The 14,752-nt window shown below is 34.7% G+C and overlaps 2 protein-coding genes across 4 annotated transcripts; one reads left to right on the forward strand and one right to left on the reverse strand.

Moving 5' to 3' along the window:
- The first annotated feature begins 1,028 nt into the window (after positions 1-1,028).
- On the forward strand, positions 1,029-11,461 carry LOC133679871 (uncharacterized). Of its 3 annotated transcripts, XM_062102590.1 has the most exons (14): positions 1,031-1,402; positions 1,478-2,128; positions 2,526-2,732; positions 3,194-3,499; positions 3,968-4,053; positions 4,289-5,476; positions 6,465-6,606; positions 6,711-6,870; positions 7,135-7,298; positions 7,930-8,012; positions 8,371-8,470; positions 9,129-9,190; positions 9,803-9,962; positions 10,668-11,461. In XM_062102590.1, the coding sequence occupies exons 1-14, from the start codon at positions 1,217-1,219 to the stop codon at positions 10,833-10,835; spliced, it is 3,663 nt and encodes a 1,220-aa protein (XP_061958574.1). In that variant the 5' UTR covers positions 1,031-1,216; the 3' UTR covers positions 10,836-11,461. The 3 variants fall into 3 exon arrangements, with proteins under 3 accessions (XP_061958575.1, XP_061958576.1, XP_061958574.1); XM_062102591.1 differs by lacking the exons at positions 9,129-9,190; positions 9,803-9,962; positions 10,668-11,461 and adding an exon at positions 8,795-9,122 and having other exon boundaries at positions 1,029-1,402; XM_062102592.1 differs by lacking the exons at positions 9,129-9,190; positions 9,803-9,962; positions 10,668-11,461 and adding an exon at positions 8,809-9,018 and having other exon boundaries at positions 1,029-1,402.
- Positions 11,462-12,577: 1,116 nt separating this feature from the next.
- On the reverse strand, positions 12,578-13,006 carry LOC133680230 (uncharacterized). Its single transcript, XM_062103038.1, has one exon. It carries the CDS (start codon positions 13,004-13,006, stop codon positions 12,578-12,580), a length of 429 nt encoding a protein of 142 aa, XP_061959022.1.
- Between the last annotated feature and the right edge of the window lie 1,746 nt (positions 13,007-14,752).

Raw genomic sequence — 14,752 nt, forward strand, 5'->3', positions numbered from 1 at the left:
TGCTCTGGACAATGCTATTCTTTGTGTAATTGGTATGCCATTGTTTTAGATTTATTCCTTTCAAATTATTTCCATGGCTTCAAGTATGCTTTGTTTGGCAATATAGAGTTGGTCACTCCATGCGTAGGCAAATCGCAAAAGGGAAACTTTTTCTAGGGTTAATTAGCTGAAAGAAAAGACAGAAGATTGTGCCAAAGAAAACTTGATTTATGGGAAACAACAAGGAAATATTTTTTAAAAAAATATTAGTTGTATGGAAATAATCATACAATCTCCCAAAACAATCAAAATAAAAAAAACAAGGATTTTTTATAGGATTAATTTGCATTTAACTAGTATAGTTAATATATATATATATTTTTTTTTTATCATACTCACTATTAAAATGAAAGCGAAAACATTTTAGTTTAAGCTTGATTATCATACAAGATAAAAAAAATATATAGAGATAGTGAAAATAAAAATATATTTAATTAAAGAACAAAAGCATAAAATAAATATATTTTTAAAATGAATTTTTAGACTTTTAAAAGAGGAACTTCATGCATATCTCTTCTATTCTTATTATTTATGTTTTTTTTTCCTGTTTAGAAACAGTAATTAATTAAATGCTATGTTTTTTTAAATATCGGTTAGTTGTTTGCTTACCTCTATTTTTTTTTTCTAAAATTTAATTATGGTATTTCCCACTTCATTAAACCAATTTTTACATACTATGATTAAATCCTATAAATCTTCTAAGAGATTGAGCCCGAGACCTTCAAAATTAATCTTAAATCTTAACCAGTGGCGTTTTCAGTTAGCTCTTAAAAAAAAAAAATTCCTTTTTTTCACTCAAATTGTATGATGGGCCGGACAGGTAGTCCGTCCCGATGGTCATGGACTTAGATCTAAGCCCACCAATAAAATCTCAATTAATTATGAACCGGATTCTCACTCATCAAAATAATCAAAAACCTAGCCCAGCCCATCTCGTAATTTTTTAGCCTTTTTAAAAGAAAAACCAAAATAGAGGGAAAAATAAATTCAGACACAGAAAGGGAAACAAATTTCCTTTCGATTTATATCTCGGCGGCCTGCAATTTCAAAAAAAAACAAAAAGAAAGAAAAGAAAAGAAAACTGAGCCGCCGCTGCCGCTGCCACTGCCACCGTCACCGCCAGCAGCAGCAGTGGAGAGTCTGAGAGAGAGTGTGGGAGAGATCGAGAGGAATTAAAATGGCAGTCGACACGAATTTCTCTTCATTTTTCGACAAATTAAAACTACTAGAAGAAGATCCACTGATACTCCCTCCCAAAACCTGGGAATCAATCCCTTCCCAAAATGCCCCAACTTCTTCTTCCTATTTGCCCCCCCAACCACCGCCACCACTGCTCCACCACTCTCCCTCTCCTTCCCTCTCCGTAAGTATCAATTTATTTTTCCTGATACTTCTATACAAAAAATTAATAATCTGATTTTTTCTTTTATTTTTTTAGGAGGAAAGTTTGGTGAGGCTAGCATTGAACGCACTGCAGGGTTCAGAATCGGCTCTTATCAGTATCGAAAAGCTCTCTGCTGTGTTCATATCCGACCCGGCCGATCGGACTTACCATACAATTCCCAATCTATGGAACCGGTCTACCAGCACACACGCATTGGGGAAGTTTCTGACCTCCATTGCTCGTTCCGGTTTCGTAATTTTTCTTCTCCGTAAATTTGTAGATTATTTTAACAATTTTAATTTCGAAGCATATTTGGACGCGGCCTCTTCTTATAGTTTAGTTAATCAAGCGTTTAGTGTTGCGGTAGGGAAGGTTTTAGAAGGGTATATGAGTGCGCTTGGTACATTATATGCTTCGATAGATTTGAGGCGCTCCTCGAAGAGTAATGGTGTTGATCTTAAGAATTGTAGAGTGTCGTGCTTTACGAGTGTGGTGCATTCTGAAGTTACATTGTTGGAGGTGTTTTTGCATACAAAGGAATTGAGGACTCAGGTTGAAGTGCTTGGGAATGTGTGTAATGTTCAAAGTGTAGCTCTTTGTTTCTTGGAGTCTTCGGTTGAAGAGTTGACTGCGAAAGCAAGCTTGGAGTTTTGTAATTTCTATAGAGGAGGGGATCTTCTTACTTATTTGTATAGGCAACTACAGGTCAGGTTAATTAAAGTTTTTTAGTTTTTGCCTAATGGTATCATTTGCAAGTGATTGTTTATTCTGCAATGTAAGTTATTAACTCTTTTGCTTGTGTTGCAAAATCTGATAAAGGTTTAAACTCTCAATGATTTTAGTAAAAATATGAGGTAATTGTGAACTATGGTAAATCCATTGCTCAAATGCTACCATTGTTGCGTCATCTTTGTGAATGGAGGTGTTTTGGTGGTTACCTGGCTTTTTGCTGCTGAACCTTTAAAGTTTTATTTTGTTTAAAATTCTTCCAGATTGCTTCCGGGTTTTGGATATTTTTTTTGTTTCTTAAATTGTGAAAGCATATTTTCACATTTCTTGTGGTTTTGCTAAAACAATAGTTCTTACCAATACTTTTTTTTAGGTTGCTGATCCTGCTCACCGTGCTCTGCTCAAGTTCCTGTTTATTCGCTCATGTCAACCATATATTGGATTTATAAGATCGTGGATATACGAGGCAGAGATTAGTGATCCGTACAAGGAATTTATGGTAGAATATGCTGATAATCTATCTCCTCATCCACATTACAAAGGTGGCATCCCTATCGACTTTGTGTTGGCAAGTATTCAGGTAATGTCTTTCATCCAAAAAAAAAAAAAAAGTACTAGGAAAATGCAGTTTATATTAACATTCCTACATTGAATTTGAAGACTCTATTGAGGTGCTGTCAAAGTAATCTTATCTGATATATTGTGGAATCTGACTAGAAATCCAATGGATCTTGAGACATTAAAACAGAGTTGGCTCTGATAATATATATATATCAAAATCTAAAGATTTCAATCCAATGAAAAATTTGGGACTAGATAGCTAGGAAAATATTTAAAGAAATATTTTACGTTAGTATTTTGAGTTGTTGATTCTCATAATGTGAATTTTCTCATTGATCAAGAAAGTCATTTGGGGTACTCAATCGAATTCAGGTTGAAACTAGGTTCAGGCCCAAGCTTTTGACATGTGTTGTACTCTGAATATTTTGTGTTAAAGTAGATTCTCATAATATGGTTGGGTACTGTTTACTTCATGAGCAGGACAGGGTTGCTGTTCCTTGTTTTCTGAAGGACTTTTTTATTCCAATTGTCAGAGCTGGTCAGCAGCTTCAAGTGCTAAAGAAATTGCTTGAATTATGTAATTATGTTGGCCCTGAAGAGTATACTTGTGAGGATTTGCTTCCCAGTTGGAGGGGATATTTAAGCAATCATTTGTTTTCTGCCTCTCCATTGACTTTCAGTAAAGGATATCTAGAAGCCATGGTAATTGCAAGGAACAATTATTATGAAAACATGCTAGAGAAGATAAAAAATCTGTCGTCGAAGTTGGAATTTAGGCATCGGCAGGTAATAGTTTTGTGATCAGAACTCAATTTCCTTGATATTTTTTTTTTGCATTCTGCTATCATTGATGGTAGAAGATTGAAATTCACTATCTTGATACCCTTTCTCTTGCCTTTATATCTTGCTGTTTGCTATATAGTGAAAATGCCAGTTTGCTTGGCATTTGGGATGGGCTATTGTTATGACTTCATTTAATGGTGAAGAAAGTAAAAATAAAATCAATATTGTTACTCGTAACTGGTAGAACCATGATCCATAATGTCTAGCCCCCTCTTGGTTCCATTCCTTATATAAAATAAATATATTCACTGGTAGTTATATGCTTTACAGTTTGATAGTTTTCTAGAGGGGAAGATTCTTTCATGTTCAGTAGGTGATTGTCATGCCTATATGCTTTTATGGAGGCTCTTTTTGCTGCCTTGCTTTTATGATAATCATTCAATAGGTGATTTATATATTTCCATTTTTCAGGTTGTTCCACATGGCACTATATCTATTGCCTTTGACAATGGTGAAGAGAGTTCAAAGAATGCAGTTTCACATATGTTTTTTGACAGGTTGATTGTCCATCAACATCTGTTAAATATGTGCAGTGTGTATATTTGTCTGTTATGCGCTTGAAATTCACTTAACCATATCATCTTGAGAGTGCTTGGAGTGTCACGAGAGACGGGTGATACCCTGTAACTTGTATTGCATTTATTTCATCATTTATCATTCTTGCTTTTATCAGTCATTTTTCTTTTCTATTTTTTTGTTATGTCCACTGATTTTGTGTTTCTGTGCTTCTAGGGCTGTTGATAACACCAATTTTGATGACTCTAGCACAAGTGATGAGTTCTATGTGTTGGGTACATCTGATTCATCTGAATGTTCATCTTTAAGTGGGTCTGAAGAGCAAGCTGAGGCTGAGCAGCTAATTGAGCAGGGTAATGGTTTGGTTGGAGATGAACAGAGATACTTATCTTCCTTGAGGTTTTCCATGAGTAGCCCAACTGATACTGCATTGCGAAAGCCTACTCGAAATGAAATTTCACATGACATCGAAACTGACTCATGTAAAATTAGTGAAGAAAACAATTTTGTTGGCCATTTCATGTGTGTTTATGATAAGAAAAGAACTTCGAGTCATGAATTTCCACCCCCTGATTCAGAGGAGTCAAATTCATCATGCATGTTTGATAATACAGATAGTGTAATTGGTAAGTGCTGGCAGCTTGGCGTTCCAAAAAATTCTGTTTACAATGACAAATGGCACAGCTTTTATCCATGGTTAGATCATTGTGACTCTGTCCAAGAAGCGAGTAAAACAAATATGGGAATTTTGAAAGCAGATCTACCATATTTTACCCATTTGACTTCTGCTAAAGATGTTTTAATAGAGAAAGCCTCAGGAGCTGATCAACTTAAAAACAGAAACTCTACTTCAAGTTTATTTGCATTACAGCCATGGAAGGTTAATTACCACTCTAATTTTCTAAGTAGAAACCCAATGTTGAAAAAAAATGCCTGCTTTCACCTTGTAACCATGCCCAAAGAGAAATGCAGCACAACATATGGACCATCATTACCTTGCTTTGACTTTTCAACTGTTGAAGACCCTTGTAAGGCATCTGTAGAAAAGTTCGCTGCCAGTTTCCGACATGAATTTGGGTCTCAGGTTCCGCTGCATATTACTTCTCCAGCTACCAGTGGTAAGAGTCATGATAAGGGTAAACAAGGCTGTGATGGAGAAGCTGTCTTGTTTGATAATGCCAGAGCATGTGTTAGTGACTCGTCAGTACACTTGAATGAACAAGATAAAGAAGCTGTTGTTTCAACAAATGGTTGTGGTGGGACTAGTTGGCAGAGCCTGCTTAAGAGTTTTAGTTACACTGAAAATAAAAGTGTTGGAGATCACAGGGAGAGTTTGTCATCCACATTCGAGATTCCACTCGATTTTGTCATCGACAAATGCTTGCTGCAGGAAATCTTGCTCCAGTATCCTTTTACAATTATTTCTTAGTATATATGAATGTGCTCTAGATGCAGTGCAAAGATTAATCTGATACTGTTTCAGTTTTTTACCTTTCCCCCCTCCTTTTATGAGCCCTATACTCTTTCTTCACATGGCTTCCCAACAGCATATTTGTTTGTAAAGGACCACCTGCCTTTTACATTAGCCTCTCACTGTATTTCATCATTGTCTTTTGGTATTTTGTTTCTGCTGTGTATAGATTTCTAGGCATTTATTTATGAGGTTTGGTGCTTGTTTTTTCTGTGTGGTTTAAAGAGGCTGTAAGAATAGAGTTTTCCGAGGGACCCAATTATTGAATTATTTTTTAACCTTTTGAGCTTTTGAATTGGCGTCCTTTTCTTTAGTTTTATAAATGGGAAATCATAGATTCCTTTCCTTGGTGGCCATTGCCTAGTCCAATTGTAAAAAAAATGATCTTGCATCCTGAGAATACAAGTTCGAATAATGAGAGCAGTCACTTCATGCAAAAAATGATAAAGGATAGGGCTTCTCAAATTCTCCCTCTTAGTAGGACTCATTTTGTGGGGTTCATATCTAGGTGAAAAGCTAACAGAACTCTTTACTTCCCTTGTCTTTGAGCATGTATTGGATGTTTGTCCAGGGGTTTGGAATCATGAGAGAAGCCTTTGAATAGTCTTTTTTGAGACCTGCAATTATCTAATTCAAATCAGAAACCTGAGTAAGTTCTTGAGGGTTTCTTGTTGGAACTGATAATTGATTTCTCGTAAGCAATCTTAATGAAATGGAATACAATGGAAGTTCTCTGATGTTTGGAAGAATCAGTGCATGCTTTAGAAAAGGTGTTGCTGATTTAGTCTTTCCTTCTCATCTTTCTTCTTTCTGTTTCTCAGCATTATATATCATGCATATCCTTTCTGATTTCATGCTTAACACGGTGCCTTTAGGAGAGAATTTAATTTTGAAAAACAAAATTTCCCTTAATGATGCTAGATATAAATATGTCAGCAGGCTTGCTATTAAGCTGCTTGAAGAGGGTTTTGATTTGCAAGGACATTTACAGGCTTTGCGGCGGTACTACTTCATGGAATCAGCAGACTGGGCAGATTTGTTCATCATGTCCCTTTGGCATCATGTATTTCTGTCTGCTAATCACTTTTAATGTGTTACTATTATGGTAATTTGATTCAAATACCAGAGCTTCTGATCTTTTCCTTCCTTTTTTACATGAAACAACAGAAGTGGTGTGTTGCCAAGGCTGAGCAGAGGGTGTTAGAAATTCAACGGTTCCTTGAGTTGTCAGTTAAGAGGTCATCATGTGAACGAGACCCTAATAAGGATCGGTTGTTTGTCTACATGAAAGGGAATGACACAATGCCCCTTTCAGCATTTACAATTGGTAATTTTTTTCATTGCAGTTTAAGTGCTAAGAGACTGACAAGTCATTTCAATTATGTATAGTTTTCATTTTTTTTCTATCCGAAAAGAAAAACATGCACCTACTTTGCACCATACTTGTGTGCTCTGGAAGACTTTGGTACCTTAGTCTTAGTGCACCTTGAGTCTTAAATAGAATGTTCTGAATATGATTTAGGCTTACTACTGTGAACTCTTTTTTTATTATTTTAGTTTGTGCTAATATTGACCTTGTCAATGATGGCAGGAGTGCATTCCTTCAATTTTTTGGGTTTGGGTTACCGAGTGGATTGGCCAATTAGCATTGTTTTGACTCCAAGTGGATTGAAAATATATGCTGAGATATTCAGTTTTCTGATACATGTGAAGCTTGCTGTTTTCTCTTTGACTGAAGTATGGCGCTCACTGAAGGTATTAATACCCAGATAATGTCTTAGTTTTTGAAAGACAGGATGAATTGGTACTTTGTGATCGTTCTTAGTTAGACAGAACAAATCTAACGGTTGGCTGTCAACCGCAACAATACCTGTGGGGTTTTTCCCTAGAGTCCCAGACTGATCATCTTGCATAAACTGCTCTTGATTATTATATTTCAAACAATATCCTTGTGTTGTTGCAACTACTTTATGGATTGCTTAGAAATAATTTTTTTTATGATCCAATGATAATTGAACTACTGTTGCACCATATTTATCTTCTCTTTGTTACACTGTTCTCAGAGTTTCTGAGTTGCGCAATTGGTTGTCTGTATGGTCCTTTTATGTAGTTAATTCTATGTGTTTATGAAAGAATGGTGCATCTTTGAAACATCACTTAAAACTCAAGTCTTCTATCCTTTTTTGGATGGAAGTAAAATAAGTGTTTTAAATTAAATTTTCAGAGATCACAGAAGCATGTAAGTTTTGAGAAGGTTTGATAAAATCATCCATATAAGAATCAGATAGTAAATCAGCTTCTTGGTGTTTGATTTTGAATTATGGAAGCTAATGGAACTGAATTGGCATTGTTTGTAAATTTATAACATGTCACCTATGTTTTACAGGATATGATGCACATGGTGACCCGAAATCATTCTACAACACAAGAACGCGGAATTCGCCATCTTAACATTTTGATAAAGATGAGGTACTCAGAACTCTTTCTTTCTTATGTAAATTTTATGACATTTATTTCCTTCTGATGCCAGAAGGTGCTTTTACTTAGTTGATAATGATAATAATGGCATTGTCTTCAAGTATATATGCTTTTGTATTAATTGTTGATTATCTAATGATGACGACGATGACGATGATAACATGGAAAGTTTTTAGAGTACTTGGTTATGTGAAAGTTGCATGAAATGTCAAAATGCTGTATATTAGTCGAAACTTCTGCTGGTTTAGCGTGATTTTTTTAGGATGCTATTTTTAGCTTCGAAGGTAGTTTTACATTAGGCCTGAATTTTTATACAAACAAGTATATTTACTCCTCTGCTCCATGACAGGCACCACATCAATCATTTTATATCTGCATTGCAACAATATGTGCAGTCACAGTTATCTTATGTGTCATGGTGCAAGTTTCTCCACTCCCTAAAGTATAAGGTTTGAAGCAACTTACTTTCACTTCTTTTTTTTCCAGTCTATGATATATTTCTTTGGCTTCACTAGTATGTGTACTGCTGATATATATTATTCCCGCATACTTTACGTGGTGGTTGAATTTATGGTTTACTGCTGAAAATGATTGCGGAAAACAATTTAATGTTATTTCCAATTTCTAATTTTCCATTGGATTTTGAGGCATTATACTTTGGTTTTAACTCTGCATTTCTCCTTTCCTGTGATGTGGCATATCTGTAATATGAATTTAGGACAACTATCTAACTTATTCAATGTTGAAAATTTGAAATCAAAATGAGAAATCAGTTCTTCTTTGAAAGGGAGAAAGAAGAAAGGTTTTTGGAGGCGCTGGACGAGAAACATTCCAATTGTTGTGTCCTTAGATCATGGAGATGGAGGATATGCTTGAAGATCGAATGTGCTTGGAAAGAACTTAATGATTTTCAACAAGAAAGCTGTGGGGACTACAGACAGTATTCACAACCTTGATTGAACGTGTTCTAATATAATGCAAATTTGTGACACTATTACTGCTGTTATGAGAGACCATGGAAAGATGAAATGCAATTGATGGAGATTTTTAATGATAGAAGGAAATGAACCTATCCATTGACCAGTCTTGAACTTTGTTGTTTTCTAGGTCAAAGACATGATGGATCTGGAGTCAGTGCACATGGCATATTTAACTGATTCACTACACATGTAAGTTGAGGCCTTTTTCTTGTTTGAAATTATTGGTACTTTGTGAATGTGGAAAAAAAGTTTTTCGAATCAGAAGTTTTTGTTTCTTGTACAGTTGTTTCAATACACAATGGAATTTGATGGTGGGGGGGGGGGGGATTTGAAGTCTCAGTCATTTAATCATTTAGCCTAATTGTGCATGTGCATGTACCAGCGCACTATGAATGAGAGATGGTTATATCCTTTCATAAAGCACTTGCCTAAATATTCTTGTCAGATTTTAAGATACATGTATATCTGAACCCAGAGGGGCATACTACACTCGAATTGAGTTGTGTCATTTTCATCATTTTCAAATCATATTCAACACCACATTTTTGTTTTACAATGTCTTAGTGACAGTTTCCTTCGATATATTTTATTAAAAAAAAACTTTGCGCCTTTTCTTTAAAATGCAATTAATTATTTGCTAGGTTGGTGTTGGACTGGGAAGTGTGTCAAATTTTATACCTGATTAACTTTTGGTTGATAATGTTATTATCCATGCCCCTGCATACCTTCCATGCCATTAGATGCTGACATCTATCAAAAAAAGAAGAGATTATCTGTTAACATTGAGCTTGATCTTCGCAGATGTTTTCTCTCTAATGAAACACGGTCTGTAGCCATCATTATTGAAAGCATTTTGCAATGTGCCTTTGAGTTTCGGTCCTGTTTTACTGGTGGCATGTGGGATATGGGACTGGATCAAGGAGACTTGTTGGGTAAACTTTCTAGAATCAATATATCCCAGGTAATTCTTGCACTGTATCTCCAATGTGTTGCCTTTACAACTAAAAGCTGCATTTGCATGCATAGGTATTGACATGATTAAACTTGTGTTGATATGGATATATTTCTTAAGAGTCAGGTCTGACAGCCTACCATATATCAAATATTGAGACAACTTATGTGTTTTATTGACTAAATGTGCATATGTCACTATTTGCCTATTTGTCTTGATATACGTGAGTCGTTGCTTCTTAATATGTCTGTGACCTTCACCTACTGATAGCATGCATGTGTTTTGGCTCAAGAATATTACACTTATATTACTGACAGTGGTTATGACAAATTAAGGCGTGCTACTAGTGTAAATTGACTTCTAGTTGTTGGACAATGATTGAGTTTGTTGTACACATGAAAGATAATCCATCCTTTCAAAAAGAAATATACTGTAAAACTAAGGATCATTATATTGAGCTTGTGGATGGGATAATCCATCCTTTCACATTTCGGTTTCATATGGCAAGTGATTCATCTTAGTTTGAAATGTACTTTGAGGGTTCCATGAAACATGTTAATGCACAAGGTCTTCTTATGTGCTTGAATTATGACTGCATGTACTGTGCAGTTACAATTCTAGTTTGCGTTAGCTTTCTAGTTTTACAGCTCTCTGAAATGTTTTGAGAACAATAACAGACTGCATATAAGCTTTACTGGTGCATCACTTCTGCAGGTGCTTGCCATAAAGCAAAAGTTCGACAAAAATTTGAAACAATTGCATTTATGCTATCTCAAGTTTCCTAAGCATGGGGAGTTTGGGCTATCCCGTTTCTGGGGATATCTCAACTACAACAAGTACTACTCAGATGTTGGAAATGAAATGGACCTTTATGCCTTGTGAGCCTAAAGTTCTATGACATGCCTATGATGCTGAACAGTGGATTGCATACCAACGTGCAAAGAGATAATAATCCAACCGAGTTCCATAACAGGATGGCGTTGCCAAATGCCAATCCCAGTTGCTGATATCTTAAGGGTCCTCCTGTTGTTCACCTAACACTCGCAATTTCAGCCGTTGTCCATTCAAGGTGGGAGCTTCCTCTTCTTTTAGGGTTTGGTGTTGTGATGCTGAGTTTTTCCTTTGCTATAGGGTATAAAAATAGGTGTGATGCTGAGTTGTAAAATCAATCTCCATGGTGTGCTGTTTTAACCATCTAAAGAATGGGCAGAGATTCCTTCATTCTTTAGCCATCTGGGGGCATGTATTATACTTGCCAGGTTTATTAGCCTGTTGGTTTGTGCTAGGGGAAAGGAATTATGTACTTTAGTGGGATAGTACAAAATCTGTATTTGTATGGTAGCATAGAAATTACTGTGCGTACACTCTCTATACAATGTAAATGTGTACAGCCAGCCGCTTTGCCAAATTTATGTAACTAGAGAGTGCCCCGCACGATGCTGTAGGTAATATAATGTTTTATACTTTCAAAATACTTTGGCATATAAATAAATGATAAAATTGTCGTATACATTTTTTTTATTTAAAAAAAGAGTAATATATAGTTTCAATGCATAGGAGCAAATACAAAATAATAATAATAATAATAATAATAATAAATTGTTGTATACATTAATGTTAAGATCTTATTTAATTGAGGTTAAAATATTTTTTTATATGGTATCATAGGGTTTTGTAACTAGACAGTTAATTAAATAATTAAATATATTATAGTGGTGAGTCCATGTAAATTTTGTGCAGTAATAAAGCTAAGAAGGAGCAAAATTATTGTACAGCAAAATAGTACCGATCTCTCTCATGAAGAGCAGGACGACGTACAAGGACAAGCAAGCTCAAGGTGGGCAAACTTTGCAAGAAAAGAATGGCCTGAAGGTTCAGGTGGAGATAGCTTGGAAAGACGTGGAAATACAACAGCTCAAGGACCAGCTTTATCTAAGAGATGTGGAAATTCAGAGGCTTAAAAAGATTATTGATTCTGATAAGAATGCAGAGATCCAGAGGCTTGAGAAGACCATTCAGTCTGCTAACGACGCTTATAAATGATCTTCGCAAAAGCTTTCACGGCTGCTTAAAATGCGTTTACACCTCCAAACGAATTGTCCAAAGTTGAAACGAAGTGCAGAGAAGAAAAAAATAATCCTTGATGTTAAGCTGATCAGGTTTGGACAGGTCTACCCACCGAATTATTCGATTTAAATTAAAACTTGACTTGAATCTATGATTTTTTGGGTCAATTTGCTGACCCGAGCTAAGTTTAAGGTTGGGAAGGAAATGATGATTAAAAAAAATAGGGCATGGCATTAGATTTCATAGACAATAATGATAGCAAGAATCAAATGAACGATAACTAAGAAATACTCACTCACATAAAATGCGACCTTGTCATAAACTTCAAAATTATCGTGGGCAACTTTTTGACACAATGAAACTTAACCTCCATGATAAAATCAAGAATCTACCCAAGCAAAAAAATAAAATAAATTGCTCTAATTCAACTCAGAGTTCTCTCATAGCTCTCCTCCATCTCTTATTTCCAACAATGCTAGAAAATAAAAGTTAATAACCCAAAACTTATTCAACTTGATGCAGGACTTGGCGCATTCTTAGGAATCCTTGACATGTTATTAAGTAGAACTTGGCACGACTGGTTCAGGACTTGGAGCAGATAATAGTGAAGCACAGCGTTTCCTGATCCACAATGGAGGCAAGAAAGGATCAAAACTAAATCCTTTAGGCTTGCACTTGTCATCAATTACAGCCAAGGCACTGCAACATTTAGGGCCGACTAAGTTCTTTTGAAAGGTCAGCACCAAGGAGGCAACCTCATGCAAGCAAATATCTGCGTGCGCCTTGATGGTTGCCAAGCACTCTTGAATTTCTACAGGGTTCCGACCGAAAAATGGTGTTGCAGGAGCTGCCGCTACACCTGAGGCGACCACCATGAACCCAAAAGCTAGCGTTAATACAATCGAGCATGTCATGGTAGCTTGAACCATCTTGGGTGAAGATAGACGTGGACCAGCTAAGTGTGATGGAAGGGTAGAGGATGCCATTTTAAAGGACCATGCATGCAAGGCATAACGTCCTTGTAAGTAATGTTGATTTAATTAGCTCCTTTGTATAACCGGCTAGGCATGGAGTTAATTGAGTTTGACCATCTTCGCTGTTTGTTTGTTTCTTTATTTGAAACTGAAACTAATACGTTTTAAAAGCATATTTGGTATAAAAAATATTAAATTAATTATTTTTTAGTATTTATTGATGGTTTTAACAACGTGTTGATATAAAAAAATAAATAATTTATTTATTTTAATATATTAAAAAACACATGATATCAAAGAAATAAAATTACGGTTTACTGTGTTAAAGGATTGATTTATTGGTGGGTCAGTTTTCTAAAATCCAGGAAGATGAATGGATAGAAAAAAAAAGTATATGAAAAACATAACAAAAAAAAACTGATTAAGAAGAATTATATTATTTTAGTTTAACAGTAAATACTATCAATAATTACTAGTTAATTACTCCATAACAGAGATAGATAAGGAGAAAACAAAAAGAAAAATCAGAGAGAAAGCTAAAAAAAAATCATCTGAGAAGAAATATTAAAATTTAATAGAATTCATCATAATTCTTTATTTTCTCTAAGTAGATTCATAGAATAATTATTTAGAATTATATTAATTTAAAACTTCTTCGATATAATACTTAAAAAACTTACTGCATTAATTCAAGTCAGTTTACAAGTTAGGTATGTTGGATCTATCTAATAATCTTTCCAGTACATATATCTTGGATTAATTCGATGCTGGTTGGATTTAAATTATAGTTAATTAAGCTTAATTTGAGATTGAATTGATATCAAATTCAAGTTATAAATTGAATATATTAACTCATTGACTAGGATAATTTTTTTAAAAAAATTAAATCAAATTTTAATTAATTTAAATGAATTAAACAGATCAACTTCTGAATAATGTTTTTCATATAAGCCGGGTCCGAAGATCGACATATGGAAATTTAATAAAATATTGTATACAGGAGATATTTATAAAGTTGATTTTTGGGCTTTAGGTACAAATGAATGTCACTTTCTATGATCCCTTTCCCCCACTTATCTCCAACGTAATCAATTTTGTCCCTCGCTACTTAACTGTCTCCTTGTCCTAGTTTTACCCAGAAATATGAGAAGTCTTGTCTAAAAAGAGTTCGAGTAATTTCCATTGTCGGTCAACTCTAGAGTTGTCGAGACAACTCGGGTAAATTTTTTTAATTAAACATCGTTATTTTGTTTTTTTATTAAATCACTAATGTTGTCATTTGATCACGTAAACATCCTTTTCCATTAAAATTAAAATATATTCAGATTCAAAATTTTTAACGGTAAGTTTTTCAGTTGAGCACATGCAAGCCCGAGTTAAAAACTATACTCTTTACAGTTATCATATCTTATATACTAACCATGTATTAATATAAAAATATTTGAAAGTGTAATAATGGTTATTTTTTATTCATAAATAAATTAAAATAATATTTTTATTTTAATAATTATTTTTTACATCAGCACAATGATTCAAAAACATAAAAAAAATATTATTAATTTAAAGTAAATAAAAAATAAAAAAATTTAATTTTTTAAAAACACCGGAAAACAACAAGCTGTACATGCATCTTATCGTGTTGCGTGCATATTTAACTTGCAGACTGACCCATGCGAGGTGGAGAAGGATGTCTGAGCATGCGACCTACGTTAAAATATACAATGGGGCCAAATGAAATGAAAAGGAAAGTGAGATGCC

Source organism: Populus nigra, chromosome 19, assembly GCF_951802175.1.
Source record: "Populus nigra chromosome 19, ddPopNigr1.1, whole genome shotgun sequence".
Taxonomy (NCBI): Eukaryota; Viridiplantae; Streptophyta; class Magnoliopsida; order Malpighiales; family Salicaceae; genus Populus; species Populus nigra.

Coding starts and splice junctions, on each gene's coding strand:
- LOC133679871 (XM_062102590.1), top strand. CDS start 1,217: ATGGCAGTCGACACGAATTTCTCTTCATTTTTCGACAAATTAAAACTA. Junction 2,733..3,193: donor TTGTGTTGGCAAGTATTCAG/GTAATGTCTTTC, acceptor CTTCATGAGCAG/GACAGGGTTGCTGTTCCTTG. Junction 3,500..3,967: donor TGGAATTTAGGCATCGGCAG/GTAATAGTTTTG, acceptor TCCATTTTTCAG/GTTGTTCCACATGGCACTAT.
- LOC133680230 (XM_062103038.1), bottom strand. CDS start 13,006: ATGGCATCCTCTACCCTTCCATCACACTTAGCTGGTCCACGTCTATCT.